The 20,535-nt window shown below is 39.0% G+C and overlaps 1 protein-coding gene across 3 annotated transcripts in view; it reads left to right on the forward strand.

Moving 5' to 3' along the window:
* The window catches only part of LOC134532847 (band 4.1-like protein 4), a 415,376-nt gene that overhangs the window by 336,764 nt on the left and 58,077 nt on the right, over positions 1–20,535 (forward strand). For all 3 annotated transcript variants that reach the window (XM_063369829.1, XM_063369830.1, XM_063369831.1), the window contains exons 7-10: positions 516–636; positions 9,135–9,222; positions 10,584–10,672; positions 11,591–11,654. In XM_063369829.1, the coding sequence (XP_063225899.1) occupies positions 516–636; positions 9,135–9,222; positions 10,584–10,672; positions 11,591–11,654 (362 nt within the window). The remainder of the gene's footprint in view (positions 1–515; positions 637–9,134; positions 9,223–10,583; positions 10,673–11,590; positions 11,655–20,535) is intronic.

Consider the following 20,535-nt stretch of genomic DNA (forward strand, 5'->3'; position numbering starts at 1 on the left):
GTTTTCTTGGAAATAAAGTATCTCTCTTTCAACTTCTTGAATTGTGCACACAGGGAATTTTTTACGACAACCCATTTTTAATGTTGGCAGCTTGTTGTGGGCTGGTTTCCTCATGTGAGGCGCGTTCGAGTGAGAAGCCTAAGACGTACATCAAGTTCTGTCCCTGCCCGAACACGCCCGGATATTCACCTTCGGCCAACCTCGGGATTTGTTTTATTTTTTTGCGCAGGAAAAATGAATTCAAATATTAAAAGTGGTCGGTTAGGTTAGCTACATTAAAACACTTTAGAACACTATGGACGGTTAGTTAGGTTAGTATAGCTACATTAAAATAAACAGAGAAATATAAATATATGTAAATAAACCCGAGGTTGGGCGAAGGTGAACATTCGGGCGTGTTCGGGCAGGGACAGAGCTTGATGTACATCTCAGGCTTCCCTGCTCGAGTGGTTGTGCCGGGAGAGAGAGAGAGAGAGAGAGAGAGAGAGAGAGACGGGTGTGCCGTGCTGTTGCAGCCGAGATGGGCGACTACGACCCCAGGCGACACTCGCCGGGGTACGTGTCCGAGTTCCGCTTCCTGTCCAACCAGACGGTCGAGCTGGAGTCCCGGATAGCGGAGCTGCACAAGGGGCTAGTGTGAGTACACCGCCGACATTTAAAAAAAATTGGTTGTCTGTAAAGTCGGTTTTACGGGACGATAGTTTAACGTGACAACGTCATAACAAAACATCGATGAAATTATTGCATACTTTTATGAATAAAATTGAATCATTTTTTATTGAATTATCACTATTTTGTATGGATACATAGAAGGAGTGAAATGAAATCTACAATTTAATTGTTAAATTTACTTTTATTTGCACTCATTTATTCAAATATGTTTATTACTTTAACGAAGAGATTATTTTAACTATAACTTTTAAACATGTTTGCTATTTAACTTCTTCCAATCTGTGTTATTCTGTTAAGGATAGGACGATGATAGGAAAAGTAGGAAACGAATGGGAGTGTTTCAAGTTTAATGTGCCTCGAAACAGTCAAATCGATGGTTGTTCCAATCGAGTGGAAGAGAGATAGATGCGTCGCAATCGTACAATGAGCGTAACGGGACACAGTGTAACGGGACAATGTGCGTAACGGGACACTTTTTCGTGCGTGCAGCCGGCGTTCATCGATTTATTAGACGTTGTCACGTCAAACACAATTAAAGTGAGCGAGTTTCTCAGCACTCGCCAGTTATGTGTAACATCTAACCTCGGTAACGAAACTCGGGCACCGGACACGAAATTCAACGTATAATTCTTTTAAAATAATGCGGAGCGTGGTAGACACACGCAACTTCTGTTTTAAACTGCATATCTTGATGCGGATCACTCATAGTTTCCGCACCCACCGCTAAAATTCGTTGCCGTAGCAGCTACGTCGACTATCGAATCATTTGTGTACCAGACCGAAATTTTAAACTATACAATGAAACTGCTCCAATAAAAGTGAAAAAGATTTTAAAAAAAATCCTGAAGCCCAGCTTCGAACATGATTTTTGACATAAAATTTTATTAAATATTGCCCATCTTGTTAAAATTCACTAAAGTTTCCCTTTGGCTTAGTGATCTTTGGTTCGCGCAATCCGCCGCAGATGGCAGCACCGTGGTTACACATTTTCTTACCAGGCGAATTTCGTTCCATGCGACTTCCGTTCCATTACTCTTACCAAATGTCGTATACCGAGAGCTAAGATGTTACACATCAAAAATAAAGAGCTCGTGTACTTAAGTACGCGCGTTTCAAGTCATAGTCATTAATAAAGCAAATAGTTAATATTTCAAAGGAACAGATAGCGCAGTGTTCTTCATATTAAAGAAAACCAACAAAGAGGTGAATATCATTGACGCCATGTTTGTTCCAAAAGAAATTCTCGGCTGCAGAAAACCAAATTGAAGAAGCTGTGTTCGCTAGTATTAGCGTTAAAAATAATTGATATAAGTACAAGTAATTCTAGCCATTAGTTTAATAGGTAATACAAATGTAATTGAGTTTATGTTTATCAATATGTTTTTCACATAATTTTTTTTTTCATTCGTTTGTTAACAAACCGCGTGCTACGTCGGTTAATATTGCGTTTGAACACAACTGGACGAAACTTGCGTGCGCACTGGCAAATAGATGTGATTTTGCATGACTATTTATGTTCCAATTACGGAAAAAAAAATAATTAGTACAGTTTATTGCAAGTGGCTGACTGCCGCATGCTTTTTTTAAGTTCATGAACTGAAGAGTAAGATCTGGTGCGCGCCTGCTCTTGCTTGCTTTATCTCATTCCTGGTCTTGCATAGCCTCGCTTCACACATTCACACTCCCGCGTTTATACTACAGTTCCACAACGGCATTGACTGTTAGAAGTGCCGTGGAAAAGAGATGTCCGCGGTGCATTCTGGGCGACGTGGTTATTAGACCGAATTTGCTTCTTGAGGGCACCGCGCTTAAGTAAAAAAATTTTTTTCGCGAACTTTATTCCCCTCTAATGTATGCGCACTGCTTGTCGCTACCTTACTAGTCAAAGGCCTGCCTGTGTTAACATAAATCTGGCCTTGCAAAAAAAAATGCGCATAAATTGTGCACTTGACGAGGTGTTCTTGTTGACTCGCCCTCCACGTTTCCCGCATTAGCATTTGTTCCGTAGCGTGAAAACTGCCTGGCGCCCCTCGGCCTGTTGTCGTTCGAGTTAACACAGTTTGTTTTGCTCCGGAGGAAAACGATGGCGCTCGATACTTATCCAGCAGCGCGCGTTCAGTGTTTATCCCACTCTTGCAAACTGCGCAGAAGCACCAGAGCCGCTAAACTAACTATTCAACAGTTAATACTTGAAACATCCTGGCAGATTTCCGCTGTTATTTTGTTTGATTTGTGATAGGTCAAATCGTTTTAAACATACCGTTTGATGATAAATAGTTTTTCGTTGCAATGTATTGCACTGTAGTTTTATTTTTGTAAGTTACAACGCTTGTTATTATTAATTAATTTATAATTTAAATTGTTACATTAGTGTCCAGTGTTTTCCAGTAAAATGGTATTTTTTTATTTATAATTAATAATAAATTTAATATTAGTTTTAGTTTATATATTGAGTCATATTCTCTTTGTTTATTATTTTTCCAACCGTTCACTAATATTATTTTTAGATTAACGCATGTTTTAATAGTAAAAATTATTTATTGTTTTGTTGTTAGCGCCGAAAATGGGTCACGTGTAAAAATTACTCAAGAAATATAAAATAAAAATATTAAAAATAAGGAACAAAGGATGTAATTTTCGTTTTAAAAAATCGTATAACAATCTATATTTCCAACATTATAGCTGCACAAGTGTTCTACGATGTGTGTAGGTTAAACGTTTAATAAATAAACAAGCACAAAGCAAAGAAGTAATACAAAATTTTCAAGTTAACTTTATACTTTATGTCTGCCTGCCTTTCTCGTACCGTTAGCTTCTGAATGAAGGTCGATGTTAAAAAAAATAATCAAATCTGGCTGGCCGCCAGCAGGGTATGGGAAGAACCTGTCACGGGAAATAAACAAGCTACTGTAGCTCCGCACGTAGAAATGAAACGTCGCGTGGAGTATCGCCTTCAGACGAGGAGCTTTGTACGAACGTACCGGGGTGTTGGCCACGAATGCAGATGGCGTCTACAATAACGGTTACTTTATTGCGTTTCCTCAACAGCCACCGCGCATCTGACAATATTCCCGCCGCTGCTTCTTCCTCGGCGCTAGTGTCGCCGAACAGGACTGCACGTCTTTTTTCAGCCGTGACGCACTCTCGGTTTCAACAGCGGAGACGCTAGCTCTTCAGCAAATAAACAAGCAGCTTAGAGGATTCTCTCAGCATCTCAATTACGTGACTGATTTTATTGCTATCGTTGATTTTTTTTTCTTCTCTGGAACAAGTTTGTAATATTAAAGAGCTCTTTGCACGTTATAAGTTATTATTTAAATTCCGCTACACCTCGCGTTTAGCTTAGTGCTGGGAATTTGTGGAAATACTTATTAAACATCCTGATGTACAATTTACGTCGTACGATTCACGTGTGTAGTCATTCTGTTCGTGAGTGACAATATTGCTGGTTACTAACTCTTTTCTGAATATATAGTATTTAACGCTCGTTAGTAAAAACCCTCATTTCTGACGTCAGGACGTTTTATAAATCCGGTGACTTGGCGCTCTTCCAATTTATTAGCGTCGGAAAATAATTAAATAACGGAATGTCGGTTGCTTGCGAGCTGCATTTAATTGCTTGCGACCTTCCAGAAATCCAGTTAATACCTTGTCAGATAATCAGAGGTGAGGATTAAGCCAACCAGCTCTTGGTATTAATTTCGCAATAAGCCGCAGTTTGGAGTCTAGACTTTTTCTACCGGTCTGTGAAGGACAAAATATGTAACCGGAAAGCGAGTGTTCTTTTCACTCTAAATATGAATATGTAAATTTAATTTGATAAGAAAAATGTATTTTTGCACTCAAGTAAAATTAAAACATTATCAGATTTTACTGTTTGAAATGTAGATTGTAAATAGGATCGCCATCAGCAGAATTGCTGCTTTGTATTCTGAGGCAATCGCGTGTTGACGTCACAACGTGAACTGATTGTTGCAGGAGTGTGAGTTAGCGATATGATTTATACTTCTAAAGTTAGCAATGACGTCTCTACCGGAACACCGTCGGGTATTTTTTTTTATTACGTAACTGCTCGTGGAAGGACATGATTGATCGATATTCCAGCAAGTTGTCAATTACTGCAGCTCGACATTGCAGACTTCGACTTTTGTTTTTTTTAGTCTGGACAGATACTCGATTTTTGCATCACGTCTATTGGTCTGTAGATGGTGTGTGTTGTCACAAATATTGCGTTGAAGGCTAGAGAATAATAAATTAAAAAAATACGAGGCGTAGATGTGGCCATTATTTCTTTATTTGAAAGGATAAATTGTTGTGTATGGGATGGACATATTTTAGCTAACTGGTAAACGTATTAAATTAGCTACTGTATTTTGTAAAATTAAGTATACGAAACTTTTTAAGAAAAGTAGTTTATGCAATTTTCATGGAAGTATTATTCTCTATTGTTTACTAAATATGATATTTAAATTTTAGCCAGATTTTACTGTTGAGCTAATATTCCAATGTAGTTTGCATTTGCCTCTCTATTTCCTCGCGTGTGTGAACACACACATTCATATTCATTGACTATCTATCTCGACACAGGACATTTTTATCGCATGCATACATGTCACATCAGTTGACGGGTAAAATTTTTATTTCAATAATCAGTTCTGCCAAAAACAGTAACAAAAACATGTGTTCGAAAAATTTCTGCGAGCCATCAACGCTGAGATTATTTGACCTACTGGTTGACTTAAGGGAATTAATTGCATATAATTTATTTTTTATTGTCTATTTACATCCAATTAAGCTGTCAGCACGTTAACTCAAGTATACCTCCGTGTTATTTCGTCTTATAAGGATACTATAAATACAAATTAAACTCACTGAATTATGTACCCAATCTATTCCACACAAGTAAATTATGTTAAATTGGCATAATAGCGTTATATTTATGTTTGTAAACACTTCAAAGACTCACGTGACTGTCGTATTATAATATAAGTTGAGAATACATATTTTATTGTATGCGGTAGAGTACCAAATGTTGAAAGTGATATTTTGAGAAAAGCCTTCTAGGTAATTGATCCTAAAATTAATCATGCCCAATGTAGGTTTTGAACCTTCGACCGAAAGTTCGATATTAAATTAACACGAGAACTAAACGTTCAAGGTTATCTGAGTACTTATTTTTACACGTCATTATTTCTTTCCAATGCAGACATTTACGTGTGGAAGGATACAAGTAGTATAGGAGAGAGTAATGGACGAAGTACTGAAGTACTGATTTCAACTTGACTTAAATAAAATAAAAATATATGAAAATAACCGATTAATTTATTTATTGAAAAGGTTTAGAGAGCTGAAATAAACATTAATGCTTACGTTATAAAATTACAAATTACCGTTCAAACATTTTCATAGAAGCAGTCACTACTTAAAAGTAATAAAAAAATTATTTTTGTGTTCTATATATTACTAGTCAATTCGTTAAAACTGTTATAAAACATAATATTGCGAAAAAATTAACACATTTGTAAAATGCCGACCAATATTTTCCCAAAATGTGTCAAGTCCGTATCATCTCAATGAACTCGAATATGTTGCAGTATTGGTCTTTCCGAGGCTACGCTTTTCGTGTTAATTGGAGCGGGGCAAAGCATGGTGCTGAATGGTCTCTGGTTGAAACCGCGCGAGGGAACTGCGAACTGTCGCTACGTGAGTCATAGTTTCCTAGCTCGCCGCTAGGGGCGCGTGACGCGCGTGCGCCCGTGATCCCCACGAGCCCAGCTCGTGGAACGACTCGTAATCTACGAGCCCCGAGTCTTCGCGCAGGTTCGGCGCCCTAGGACGACCGGTAGCGTTAAGCGTTTACACGCGTAACTTCTCGGAGTGTCGGTTTCCACTGAGCAGAAATTATGTAGTGAACAAAGGCCAAAGATGATATTCAGTGACCTTGGGTTTTAAGGAGTATAGCAATCTTCACACAGAAAAAAATTATATAATTCAATTAAGTAAAACAGTTTAATTGACTTATCATTCGTAACGGAACTGTCTTTTTTTTCTATAAATACATATTTGAATTTCTAAGGGTTATAATTTGCATAGTTCTCGTTTAAAAACAGCTATTTTTAACAGGGTCTAGAATAAAAAAAATGCTTATAGATAGTTCTAAAAAACACAATGTAATAATGATTTGCCGTCTTTATTGTCAGAGAACGCTAACTTATGATTTTTTTTAGATCCACATGAAATATGCCTTGCAGATTACATACTCGTACGTAAAGCTAAAGATTTTTAAAGCTTATTTACATTCATTATTTTTTTTAATAAAATCTTCCAAATGTTTTGAATTTATATAGCAAGTTTTTTTTTTTTAATTTTAAGCTACTTATCCAATTTTATGATTGTTCGCGGGAAATGTTTTCTTCCACGGGAAGTGTAGGTGACGTCAATACCCAAAATTTCCCTCCATCAGGTGATTCTTTCAGGGAGGGCGCAAAGTGGCGCCTGCTACACCTGCTGCCCGCAGCACAGTGGTGCGCCGCGGGTGATTGTAGCGTGAGGCGGCAGGCGCCTGCCGGAGCGCTTCCCACTCGAGCGCGACTGGTTGCTTTGTCCGGGACTTGGGGGGGGCGCAGCGGAGCGTGCGGCGAGAGCAGCGCCGGCCAGACAGACGATGAGACTCGCTCGCCTTATGTTGTTGTAGCCGAACATCCTCGTGCGCGGAAACTTTTACCGTTCCGCCCGCTAGAATATTCATAAGATACACTCTGCTCTACAGAATAGCATTAAAACTCCTTTAGTTTAGCATTTTCATCCCATTTTTTAACAAGGGTCTTTTATTTCTGCTAGTTATTAGTTGTTAGTTTATCTTGGCTCGTTTTTTATCGTGCGGATAACATACCCAGTACGTGATGGCTAAAGTACTTAAATTTTCCGCGGATTCCTTTAAACCATGTTTGGCAATGGTATAACGTCAATTTAAATTAAAAACATAATCAAACATATATGCCTGCACACATAATTAGGTTTATGATTTAAAAATTCGTAGTTTTATTTAGTTTTTTAATTGATTTTTTGTTTTTTTTATGCCAAACGTCTGCATCGTATCACATATGAGAATAACACAAGTTACAATTTTTTCAGCTGGCTGTAACTCGCTAGAAAGTATATTGCACATTTTTTGTCAGTTCTTTTCATTGCAATTTTTTCAGGTGATTTAGATTCCTCGGTGGTTAAAAGAGGTTGGATCACTCGCCCCTAACTCCCGAATTTTTTCCTCAAGTGGAAAACATGGCGGGCATTGTCATGAGCCTGTGGTATTTCTCCGGGTGCTCCAGTTTCCTCAACCCATGCATTCAGTCAGTGCTCCGTTCTGATCTCATGACCCCGACAAGTCCTCGTCCAGCATCCAATTAAGGCTCCTACGAGTGCTGGAGCACCCTTCCACCCACTCAAGTGCTGTTCTACGGGGAACTATACTACGCGCCACGTGTCTGTCACACATGTAATTTAAGCTTGCCTCAAGCTTGTCATTGACTGGAAATAGACACATGTCAAGCTTGAGGCTAAGACTTGCTTTCTGCTGACTTGGCGAAGGCTTGACTTGGCGCTGTGACAAGCTTGGGCTTGCCGCAACTTCACATATGGATTATAATTAGCTTAAATATATCTGGCTCTAAACTAACATTATTTCCATGACCAGCTTGTTCCAAGCATGTCACTACAAAGCTTTGCTGCAAGACCTCTGCAAAGCAAGTAAAGGCAACCTTGTTGCAAGCTCGACGAAGGATGCTTTCTGCCAGCTTGTCGCGCGGAGACTTGTTAGCTTAAATCAAGCTGGCTGTAAGTACCATAATTTCATAACAGTCTTGTTGCAAGTATGAAACGGCAATCTTTCTGCGAGCCTGCGTGGCAGGCTTGCTGTAAGCTTTGTCGCGAGGAAACTATAGTTAGCTTTAACCAAACTGGCTGCAACCTATCGTGCTTTTCGTAACAAGCTTGCTGCAAAGCTTGATGGCTTGTCATTGCAAGCTTGAATCAAGCAATTTTTTTTTTATCTGAGCTGAGCCTGGGCGCCACAGGGAAAGGCTGTCTCACTGTAGATTTGAGGACCCTTTAGTCACTGCCACGCCGTCCCAAGCGAAGAGCGTACGATGTACATTCTGTATTGCACAGACCCGAGAACAAGCCCGAATATCTATCTACCTTCGGCCAACTTCGTCAGTTTTTTTTTTGTTTATTACTTTACAAAATTTGTGGTATGGTTGGTTACGTTAGGTTTAGTATAGCTACATTAAAAAATACTGTCGAATCATTTAAATGCCGACGTTGGCCGAAGGTGGATATTCGGGGTTTGTTCGGGTCTGTGCAATACAGAATGTCCCAAGCACGGCAGAAAGGTAGTGAGTGGCGCTCAGGCTGGCGGGTAACACGGGAGGGCGACAAGGGGCGTGTGCCGGCTCGTGTTGCAGGGGTCAGCTGCCGGCGGTGGCGGAGCTCAGCTACCTGGACAAGGTCAAGTGGCTGGAGATGTACGGAGTGGACCTGCACCCCGTCCTGGTGAGCCCCCCCCCCCCCTCCCCTCTGGCGGCCGTCGCGGCCACCGCGGCTTGTGCGTTCTACCCGCTTCAGGGTATAGCAGTCGCCTTCTGCCATCCTCAACATGGTGACTGCGAGGTTGTACCGAAACGTCGGCGAAAATCTTCGTTCTCGACGCGGCTAGAACACACAAGTCATGCGACTTCGTGGCTAAACAAAATCTAGAAATGTTTGCAAGTTCATTCATATATTTCTAATAACTATAAAAACAAAACAAAAAACAGTCATTGATATAATAAGACACGTCTTTAAATAATCCTGGACTTTAATCAGTCTCTCATAAAAACTTGACATTTTATTACTAAACCCTCTCTTCCTTAAAACCTAATCGGTGGTCGGTGCTTGGCTTAGTGGCGATTCTATGGGACAGGCGATAGTTGATCCCCTCCCCTCAATCACACCTTAAATAACTCCATGACTATGTCTTGATTTTTACCGTTCATATATGTTTGAAACATCTAATTTATCAAGTAAATATATGGTGTGTTAAACTGCTGAACAGTTTGAGTTAAACTGTTTCAAAATTTATTTTCCTTTGCAGATATTTTTTTGTAATTTCTGTGTGCCATCTGTTATTTATTTTTAATTTTAGGCAGACTATTAAATCACATGAAATCGTAGTTTTGATAATGACTTTTCAAGATGTTATAAATATATGTTAATTTAACATTTTAAATTGACTTTAATGTTTTGAAACTTCGGACTGAGGCATATTTCATGCCACCCAAAACCTTCCAGTTATCCACGTGTCTCTCTCTCTCTCTCTCTCTCTCTCTCTCTCTCTCTCTATCAACCTATCTTCTCCACCCCCTCCCTCACACGAACAAAACAAAATTTTTAAGCTGGGTCTACCTTTGTCCTGACTGAACCTGGGCCATGCCTTCTGGGACATGTACATCTTCATCTGTGAATTACGTCCCATCGACGACAATGTAATTACACTCTAGAATCGTACCTCGTATTTTAATCGGTAAAATATATTGCATATTGTAACCTCTGTGAACATTTTAACTGTAGAAGTGGAATAATAAAATGTCATATCAAGGCTGAAAACTAATTTGTTTTCGTAGATGAAATATCTACTTATCTTGTCTCTTCCGAGTGCTTAAAATTAAAAATATATATATTATTTATTATTTATTTGTAAATAAATAACCACTTTATATAAATGAAATTTAACTCACATGTCCATAAATTAGTATTATCTGCACCCAGTCTGTCCTGGTGTTTAGTGTTTATCTGAGGATTGTTTGTGGTGAGTTTAGGTCTATAGTCTCAGCCTGACCGTGTGACGGCGGTGAAAGCTTGTTTTGTTTTCTCAGGGCGAAGACAACGTGGAGTACTTCCTGGGCCTGACTCCTAGTGGCATCATCGTGTTGAGGAACAAGACCAAAGTTGGTAACTATTATTGGTAAGTATTGCTCTCTCTCTCTCTCTCTCTCTCTCTCTCTCTTTCTTGTCTTCTCCCTCGACAGTCAAAAACATTAATTTATCGATGATTGCGTGTTTTTATCCTCGCTTGATAACTATCACCTTCCCGCATCTTGGGGCCACGGCGGTTGCGTGGCCAGACAACCTAACTCCCGCGGAAGTGCTCCAGGTTGGTTTCCTGGGGAAGGGGAAACGTGGCGGACGTTGCACTAGGCCTGTGGGTTTTCTCGGGGTTCTCCCGTTTCCTCCACCCATTCGTTCCGTCATCGCCTCACGAAGTCTCTAATAATATCAATGTCGACGAGACGTGAAGCCCATCCGTCCATTCCGCATACTTCACTGTCCTCAAAAAAGATTTACATTTCATAGCACTTGGCATCTCGTCAAATGAATTGCGTTCTCTATTCCTGTACTGCGTACGAATTATGTCGGAAAAATATTCTGAATTTAACTCTTGGCAACGGTAATTTTTCAATTTGGCTTTTTATATACATAACAACACAGTTTCAATATAAGTATAAACTTACACAATAATATTTTAATGTAGTTATGCAATAAAAAGAACATTCCTTTTTTAAATTGGGATCTTGGTTAAAAAATACTTTTTTCTTATAAGTTACTTTGGAAGGTAGGTGATATGGAAAATTATGATGCTAAATTATGCAACGGTGATGTAAGTGTAAAATTTTATCCGCTAGAATTTGTGAAAACAATGTGTTTAAACCAAGAAAAGTGTTTTTCAAGTTGTTCCTAAATGCACAACAACGTAAATCTTTGTATTTGAGTGAAAATTGTAGAACTAAGTTTTTCGTGGTAAACTCGCTATTTCATGTTGTAACTGTCAGTAGCTATTTTTTTTGTTTCGTTTTTAATGAAAGCTGTGTCGCTTTTTTTGCAGGCCCAGGATAAGTAAGATATACTTCAAAGGCCGCTACTTCATGTTGCGAGTATGTGATAAAAACGTAAGTATCTAATATTACTTGTTTCCTGCCTCTGTTTTTTAAACCGTTTGTAAGGATTTTTTTTTTCAAACTTAAACCGCACTCAGAAATTTTAAACTCATCCATGAAACTATTACAGCGAACGTTACATGCCTTACAAAGATATATTTTTAAACAAAAATATTATTTACTTAATCTAATTACAAAAGTAGCTATTGAGGGTCGCAAAACATTCTATATAAAAATCTCACAGTATCGTATTTGTTTAGATCGGATAAGAAACAGTTTTATAAATGTTTCCCTGTATTAAGAAATGCGGAAGCAACATATACGTACACCAACACATCTGAGAAAAAAAGGCGAGCGAGTATTTCAGCACTTACCAGTGATGTGTAACATCTAACTTCGGTAACGAGCAAATTCATGTGTTCTCATGTTGCAAATACAATCATAATACGAAACTCGAACACTATATAAAACGTAACATTCTTGAAAATAATACCGAGAGTGATATAAATCAATATACGCAAATTGTGTTTTCAATTACATTTCTTGGCGCGAATCACTCGTAGTTTCCGCACACCCGCCGTTAGAATTCGCTGTCGGAGCAGCTACGTTGACTATTGAATCATTTGTATAAGTGACAGAAATTTTAAACTATTATAATGAAACGGCTCCGATAAAACTGAAAAATGCTTTAAAAAAATACTAAACCCCAACTTTGGACATGATTTTCGACAGTGAATAATACTGCAAATCTTAAAATTCATTAAACAGTTAATTCTATAAAGTTTCTCTTTGTCTGTGTGAACTGCAGTGCGCGGACGCAAAAAACACGTTGTTTCCGCACGCGCCGTTAGAATTCGTTGCCGGAGCAGCTATACATCGAATATCGAATGATTTGGATTTGCAAAGATAAATGGTAAACTATTTAATTAAATTTGGCTCCGATGAAAGCTAAAAAAAAAAAAAAAAAAAAAGACTAGAAACAATACTAAATCCTGGCTTTGGGACTCGGCAATCTCAGCCATCCAGTGCGGATGCAAACGCATCCTGAACGGCCCGGCCAAATAGGGGGAACGGCTTCTCTTGCTATTCGGCCGCCGATTGCGAGGGGACGATCTCTAGAGAAGCGATCAGATTTCCAAATTTTTTTTCTCGAGAGAGAGAAAAAAATACGTGCCCATGAGGATGAGTCGTGTGTCTCGCTGTGCGCTGGGAGCCGCACGGGAGGAAGCACGGCACACCCTGTGCGCGGCGTCTCCACTGGAACATGTAAATTAGGGGTGGCTGCGCGCCCCTCGGCTGGGGGAGGGGGAGAGATATCTCGAGGGCAATTATCCGCCTGGGCCGGCGCGCAGAAGGGGTGGAGGGGAGGAGGGGAGCAAGTCAAATAGGGTTTGGAAACACTCGCAGGCCGGCGGAAATGAGAGGCGCGGGTTATTGTAACGGGCGCGCCCGGAGGCGCTGGGGGCGGCGCAGACACCGGGGCGAGGCCACAAACGAAGCAGCGGAGCAGCCGCCGCCTCCCGCCGCCTGCCGCACAGTCGCGACCGCAAACAAACAGGTCAGGCAGGAGTTTTAGCTCGGGAAAAAAAAACTGGCTAAAGAAAATGGAACCGCCAAGATTTCCCTGGGGGGGGGGGGGGGGGGTGCTCCAACCCATACGATGCCCGACTCGTTGGTCACGAATTTCCCTCTGCATTCCGGGTTCTGGAAACACTTTTTTTTTCAATCCTCCGAGAGTTTTACCCTGTTTTCCAGTCCGCGGGAACCCTTGATTCTTTTACCCCCTCCCCCTTCCATCCTTCCACCACAACACTTACCCGCCAAGATGGGCACCCACTAAATAGTGCGATCAAAGTCTATAGCTTTTCACCTGGTCTCAATCTTTGTATTGTTTCAAGATTCGATCAAACATAGTGGTTTTATTTTACAGACTGGTGGGGTTGGTTGCAAGAAATTTGAAAGAAATAATATTTGAAACTGTGGATTTTGCAAGGGGAAAAAAGATGGTAAATGTTTGGTTGTAATATGTTTCAATAAGTATGTGTAGTTTGATGCATTTGGTATTTGGCAACATTTATTAATGAGACAGGTAACTTATGCTTGATTGGACAGAGAAAACTGATGCAACTCGAGGAAATTTTTAAATATATATACATACACGCATGTATACATACATATACGCTCATCACTGACTCACTGACTGACTCTGTAACAATGTATGAATTCTGTTTTCATGCGCTTACAGAGTAACATTTTCTTTGCTCTTTGCTAACCTGTTCATCCTAGCTTTGTTGCCGAGTCCGTAGCGCAAATATTAATTACATTTTGGATTATATTTTGACAATATCACTGATATAAATAACAATATTAAAAGGAAAAAGAATTTTTAATAAATATTCTGTGAATATAATGTGTTTGTTACATTCATTACTTTTCAACGGGCGCCTTAGGCGCCTTACAACTTGCTACGTGTGGCAACACTGGTAGCGGCGGGCTGCCTAACGGAGCGCTGCGAGCTGCGTATTAAACGTTAATATCGCGCTGCTTGCCGCCGCACCCCGCCTTCTCCCTGCTGCAGCGGGTAGTTGGGGGGGGGGGGGAAGGGTGCAGCCGAGCTCACGTATACTGCAGCAATTACAACACTCGTGTAGGGGCCGGTGGGGGGGGGGGGGGGTTGTGTTTGTGTGGAGAGGGGGCGAGTTGTCGCCAGCGAGCTGTGCGCGGTGCGCGGCTCTTCCGCAGAGCATGTTGGCACACCTGCCTCACGCAGTCGGTCTTTAGACAAGTGCTGAACATATTATTCCGGTAACGTTTCTAAACATGTGATGAAAGTTATTAAACCTTTAAAGTCTCATGAAAAATTATATCATGAATATATTTATTTAAGAAAACTTTAAATGTATAATAAATGTACTATATTTTTGTGTTTAGGAACTTTTCCAAGGGTTTTTTTTTTTCAGTGCATGGTTGTGCGTCACACCGATGATAAATATGTAAGGAGTGATGTCTCGAGGACTGTTATCTCAATTCCACCACCACCGTTTGCGTACCACGAGGCTGGCACACAATGTGTGGAGTGGCACGTTGGAAGATTCTGATGCGGTTGTCGTTTATAATTTTTAATATTTCAATCAATATACACACACACACACACCTACACGCGTATTTTCTGACGCCCATTACTGGGATTCGCAAACTCCACTAGAGTTTATCCTAAAAAAATTATACATATTAAATACCCAAAAACAGTGATAAAAAAATTAAAAAGAGATAAAAGAAATTTAAATTTTCTATTTTTAACTACCGTCTTTTTAACAGCTTGCAAAAGATGTGGTACAAAAGTTTAAAAAGAACAGCAGATAATAGTTCCTAAATAAATCTTGGTCTCTCAGGTATACCTACTGGTTTCAAGTCGCTACATTTGTATGAATCTAGGTGCTTGGTATTAATGTGTAAATTTGCATTCCAAAAACTTTTTTTCATCTTAAGCACATCCAGGCAGCCGAACTCCAACCTCCAGTTTGATTTGCTGAAATTTTCTTATTGCAACCCAAGTTATCTTTTTTGCACAATGATACACCCATATATTCAAGTTCAATATAAAGTACCTATAACACATTAGACATTACCCTAAGTTTGCTTCGAAGACGATGTCTCACAATTATATGAGTGAAATAAAATATTTAACTCATCTTTTTTAACAAAAATAGTCTCGAAATTAATTTATCAATTATCTACTTCACAACATAATACTGTATCTAAGACTTTCGAGATAATTAAGAGTGTTTTTGTAGTTTGACATTTTTTCAGCATTTCATTTTATCGTCTCGGTTTTTCGACTATCTAATTGGTGAACTGTTCGCTGTGTGTATAACAACTTTCTTAAAAATAAAATATTGAGTGTCACAATCGTTCTCTTCAGAATTAATTAGAAGCATAAAATAATATATCGAAAAGAGGAATGTGAAACTACTTTGTCACGTTACGTCCTGCCTGTAAAGTTTTCAACTCAGTCTAAATATACAAGATCGGGCCATTTACATAGCCATTAACACATCTAAAAATATCATGCGTTATTGGTTTCTAATTGACATAAAAATATTACTAAAACATTTAGGGTTAGCTTAACTGCGTTTAAAGTGAACGAGGTAGTTTTAAATTAAAAGTGAAATGTGACCTGAAAAATTCAATCGTATCCTGTCGCAAGCATCAAACACACTCCCAAAGCATAGGCTACAAGAACGTGAAGTGATGAATATTTTAATTATGTTTCAGGACCCTGAGAGTGTAATTCACCTCAAATAAACATACTACAATTGAAAGCGTAATTTCGTGTATTCGCTTTTAATGGTTTCTGTTAGAAAGATTTTAACTAGCATGCAGTCTTAAGGGTATAGTTTCCTAAAATATTTAAGGTCTATAATTTTGTATTTTTGCAAGTGTTTCAAATAAAATAAAACTCATAAATTTAGTTTATTGTACATAAATTGTTTTATCAGTTAAGTTCTCTTTAATGGTTTTGATAACCTTAAAAGCCAATTCATATTTCAATCTAAGATAGATTTGAGATCACGAAACTGTGTATTAAACAATTCCAAATTAACCATTTGTATGTACCTACCCTTTGTCTTAAAAATATCTCATTTACAAGTTATAAAAATTAGGTTTATCTAACACCCTGAAAATCTCATGTTTCAAGACTTTTTGAAAGAGGAGGGGGGGGGGGGAGAGAACAAATTTTTATCGACTTATGAATGATACCTCAAAAATAAAGAATATACGAACTAGGCCGGATACAAATGTATATTTGATAACTGTTTACCACGCGATTTTATGTTCTTTGTTCATGCTATGATTGCAAAATAATAATATTGGCCCTTAAGATCCTCAAAAACGTTAAAAATAAGTTAATAAAATAACGTAGACTATAGTTGTATATAATGAATTATTGAATTCATTTATAATCCTGAGAGATAAATTAAATTATATAAGCTCTTGATTTAAGATGCCGCCCCCTTAATCTTCCATGTTTAGTTGTTGGCACTGCGGAGCGTGGTTCTATGCAGGGAGAGTTCGGGACGAGTGTTTTGCCCCGGAGTGTACAACCACCCTCCTCCCCCTCCCCCCCCCCCCTCCAGCACACCCCCACGACAACACACGACTTGCGCGGAGGGGCTTAGCAGCTCAATAGCGGCCACTCGCTCTCTTAAAAATCACGACTGAAATAAGCCGCGAGGCTGTCTTTCATGTGGCCGGCCGCTCCAGGGCGAGGCTCCCTCGCTGTCGAGGGAGGGAGGGAGGGAGGGATGGTCGCTCCCCTCAGCACGTGGTCGCGAGTTGGACTCGCCCATCGCTGCAACAGCAGCACTGCTCGCTTGGCTTTTTTTAAATTTACGTTCCACACGGCTAAACTTGCCGGCCTTTTTCACTGGCTGAACTTTCACAAAAAGAAAACTACATATCGCATTATTTTTCTGCATAATAAGCTGGCAAAGTTGCATTTTTTAAAGTTTTCGTGCATTATGGTTAGTGAGAATGAAATGGCGTATAAAACTGGAACTTAATAGGTTTTTAAGTAAATTTTACCGGTTGCTATGTGATATAGTATAGAGGTATTTGAGAAGCCCTCAATAGAAATGAATTTTATGTTTATTATTTTACTTATTACCTCTATGACTTTGTCTTAGTCCTGTTATGAATTATATTTACCAGTATTGTATCTCTATGGTCAGGTCAATTTGGTTTTACTCTTTAAGTATTTTCATGTTTTATCTAAGTAATAATTTTATGAAATGTCTTTGCAAACATTTGTTAAACGGCGACGAATAGGAAATGAGCTTACACCTTTTAATATTGTTTTTGGGTCATTACTGAGGAAAGAGTATATGTGATTGGACGCTCGACTGCGCATATATTTTATTTAAAGAATTTAGTATTTCCAGTGTGATTTCGGAGAGTGTTCAATAGAGAAAGCTTTGACTGTTTGAAACAAATTGGAACGGGAGTTTCTGTTCTACTATCATGGGAGAAGGATTAGAGAGAAAGAGCTCCGTGATTTAGTCATAAATGAATGTAAGAATATCATGTAAAACATTGGTACGACGACTGAATAGCTAGAATCTACGTGAAATTGATGATTTTATAATAAATACCGGAACTACACAATGAAGAAGAGGTAGTTACCGATGTTCGAAGCTCTACTAAAGAATCGACGACGACGATAAGTTTTGACTAACAGCATAAATAGAACTGGATCAACGACGAATTAAGAAGAAAAGAAGAAAAGGACTATCAATCTTCGAGATGGAAGGAGTTCGACAGCGGTAGACGGCATCGTAGACGGTGTACCGGAGGACATCATCCTTCTAGACGACTCCAGGTGACCGACGCCAGTCCTGCTGGAGTACCAGCAGCACGAGAGGAGGTGCATCGAGACGGAGACCCAACCAGCGACATCGGAGGAGAGTGAGATCTAACCAGCAACATCGGAGGAGAGACAGGGGTTCGGAGAGGTTTTCCACAGCCTCTTGGTATTGTAACGACGCGACGAGGTTTGTTTGCCCCATCCCCGAATTAACAAGAACAGCGAGAAGTTACCTGTCCTATTTTAATGGCAAGATATCTTAAACTATGATGTTTACGATCAAGACCTAATTTGAAACTCGCAAAAACAACTTAATACTACTTAACTACGTAAAGACTTGTAGCTTGTACATACTGGACCTGGTTAACTGACATTGATCAGTAATATGTACGATATCAAAGTTAAAATCTGTTAAAGTCATTAATTGTCTTGAATGTTTAAAGAATAGCCCCAGGTCCAGAAGTCTTGAGACAGTTTGATCTACCGAAAGAGACTGAGCTAGTAAAAACAAAGAAAAGACTAATTTGCCAGTTAAAATGTGTTTCAATAATATTTAAAATATTGATTGATAACCAAACTATTATTCAGTGATACAATTACGTAAAACGTAATTCGTTCTGAAAGACATTTAAGTATAACGGATATTGAAATTTTGTTTAATGAAAAACCTATTTAAACATGAACAATTGTCTCAAAGGTATTTGTATGTTGCTTGGTAATCATTGACTCTGTCACTTTTCATGTTACAGTTGGATATGTTGCAAAAGAGTATTGTCACCCATACAACCATGATTTTGACCCTAGTAAAAAGTTAAATTTTCATTATATTTTATTTTTCCGATTGATAACCATACTTACATATCATGTGTATGTTAAACCAGATAGACAGAAATATTTAGCTTGGATTGTCTTGAAAGAATAATTAGTTTTTATTACACTGAGATCAGCAGTCATAGAGAAGTTAATGCTTTTAAACACACTACTTATATTTGTTGATTTTAAGGTCAGAATACTTACACCAAAGAGAAGGAGACATACTGCTAAGGAATTATACGACATTTTATTGTTTGGTATTCACACTGAGTCAAACTACACCAGTACATACAACTTGAGAATAATTTATTTTCACTATCAACATAACAAGACATATTTTAGTTAATATTCTGTAGAGGTTAGTAGTTGTGCTACATACACAATCACAGCACTAGTACTTTATAGAGTTTTCACGGCGCCCAACTAGACCACATTTTACATTATAGATATTGGCATTTTAGGAAATATACTCCATAGAGTAATTCTGAAAATACTTATAGAATTTTTGATCACCCAACGGTGGCACACCCTTTTGAAATTTTGGTCGCTCATCCTTGGAGCTGTCTGAAAAATAACAGAAGAAAAGGTAAAATTCTGAAAACACTTCAGAATTTTTGGCGCACAACGTGTAAGCCAACGTTAGGGACTATTTTATGATTTTTTTTTTTTTTTTTGAAAAATACAGACAGTAATTTTATTTTGTCAAGATGACAGACACAGGCAGGAAGTCATATTTTTTGAGAGGTAGCAATGACACTTCTGACTCTAGTCCTGAACGAGAACCTAGAGAAGTAGTACCAGAACAGCACATCGAGACTACTGGTATGGAGTCACAGCAGGAAATGGAGTTGGGTCATTCGCCGCCGACACCAACTGTTACCCTAGATGCACTGTTCCAGTTCATGAATAAGGAGAAATTAGAACGGGAGCGTAAAGAACAGGAGGAGAAACTAGAACGGGAGCGTAAAGAACAGGAGGAGAAACTAGAACGGGAACGGGAGAAACAAGAACGGGAGCGTAAAGAACAGGAGGAGAAACTAGAACGGGAACGGGAGAAACAAGAACGGGAGCGTATAGAACAGGAGGAGAAGTTAGAAAGGGAACAAAAGGAGCGAGAAAACGCCGAAAGACTAGACAATTTAGTGCAAGTCTTAAATAACACTTTAGGCAGGATTGCAGATGAAACAGCAGAAATCAGGCATGACTTAACTGAAACACAGCACGAGATGCAACAGAAGTTTTCCAGTGTACACACTCGTATTGAAGGTGTAGAAATATTCAGTAAACGCACTGACGATAAAGTAGTACACTTAAGCGAGCGTCTAACAGGAAGGTTAGATATGGTAGAGGCGAAAATAGGGGAAATAGAAAGAGAATCCAGACACACCGCAACATTCTCGCCCCAACTAACGACTCACCACACTAGCGAATGTAATACCGACAAGGAAGACACGCCGGTAAACAAATCGATAATGATAGAAGCCGAGCGAAATCCCGCGAATATTAGTACTGCAATTATGTCAGCAGATCCGGTACTTACACTACACCACCCTTCTAAGAAATGGTTGGATGACGTTCCAACATATTCAGGGAAAAGTAATGAAAACCCTCGAAGATTCTTAAATCAGTTTGGAGAATATTGCCACACATTTAAGTTAACAGACGCAGAAAAATTGAAATGCGTTAGCCACTGCTTGAAAAACACGGCATATTATT

Source organism: Bacillus rossius, chromosome 6 (genome assembly GCF_032445375.1).
Source record: "Bacillus rossius redtenbacheri isolate Brsri chromosome 6, Brsri_v3, whole genome shotgun sequence".
Taxonomy (NCBI): Eukaryota; Metazoa; Arthropoda; class Insecta; order Phasmatodea; family Bacillidae; genus Bacillus; species Bacillus rossius.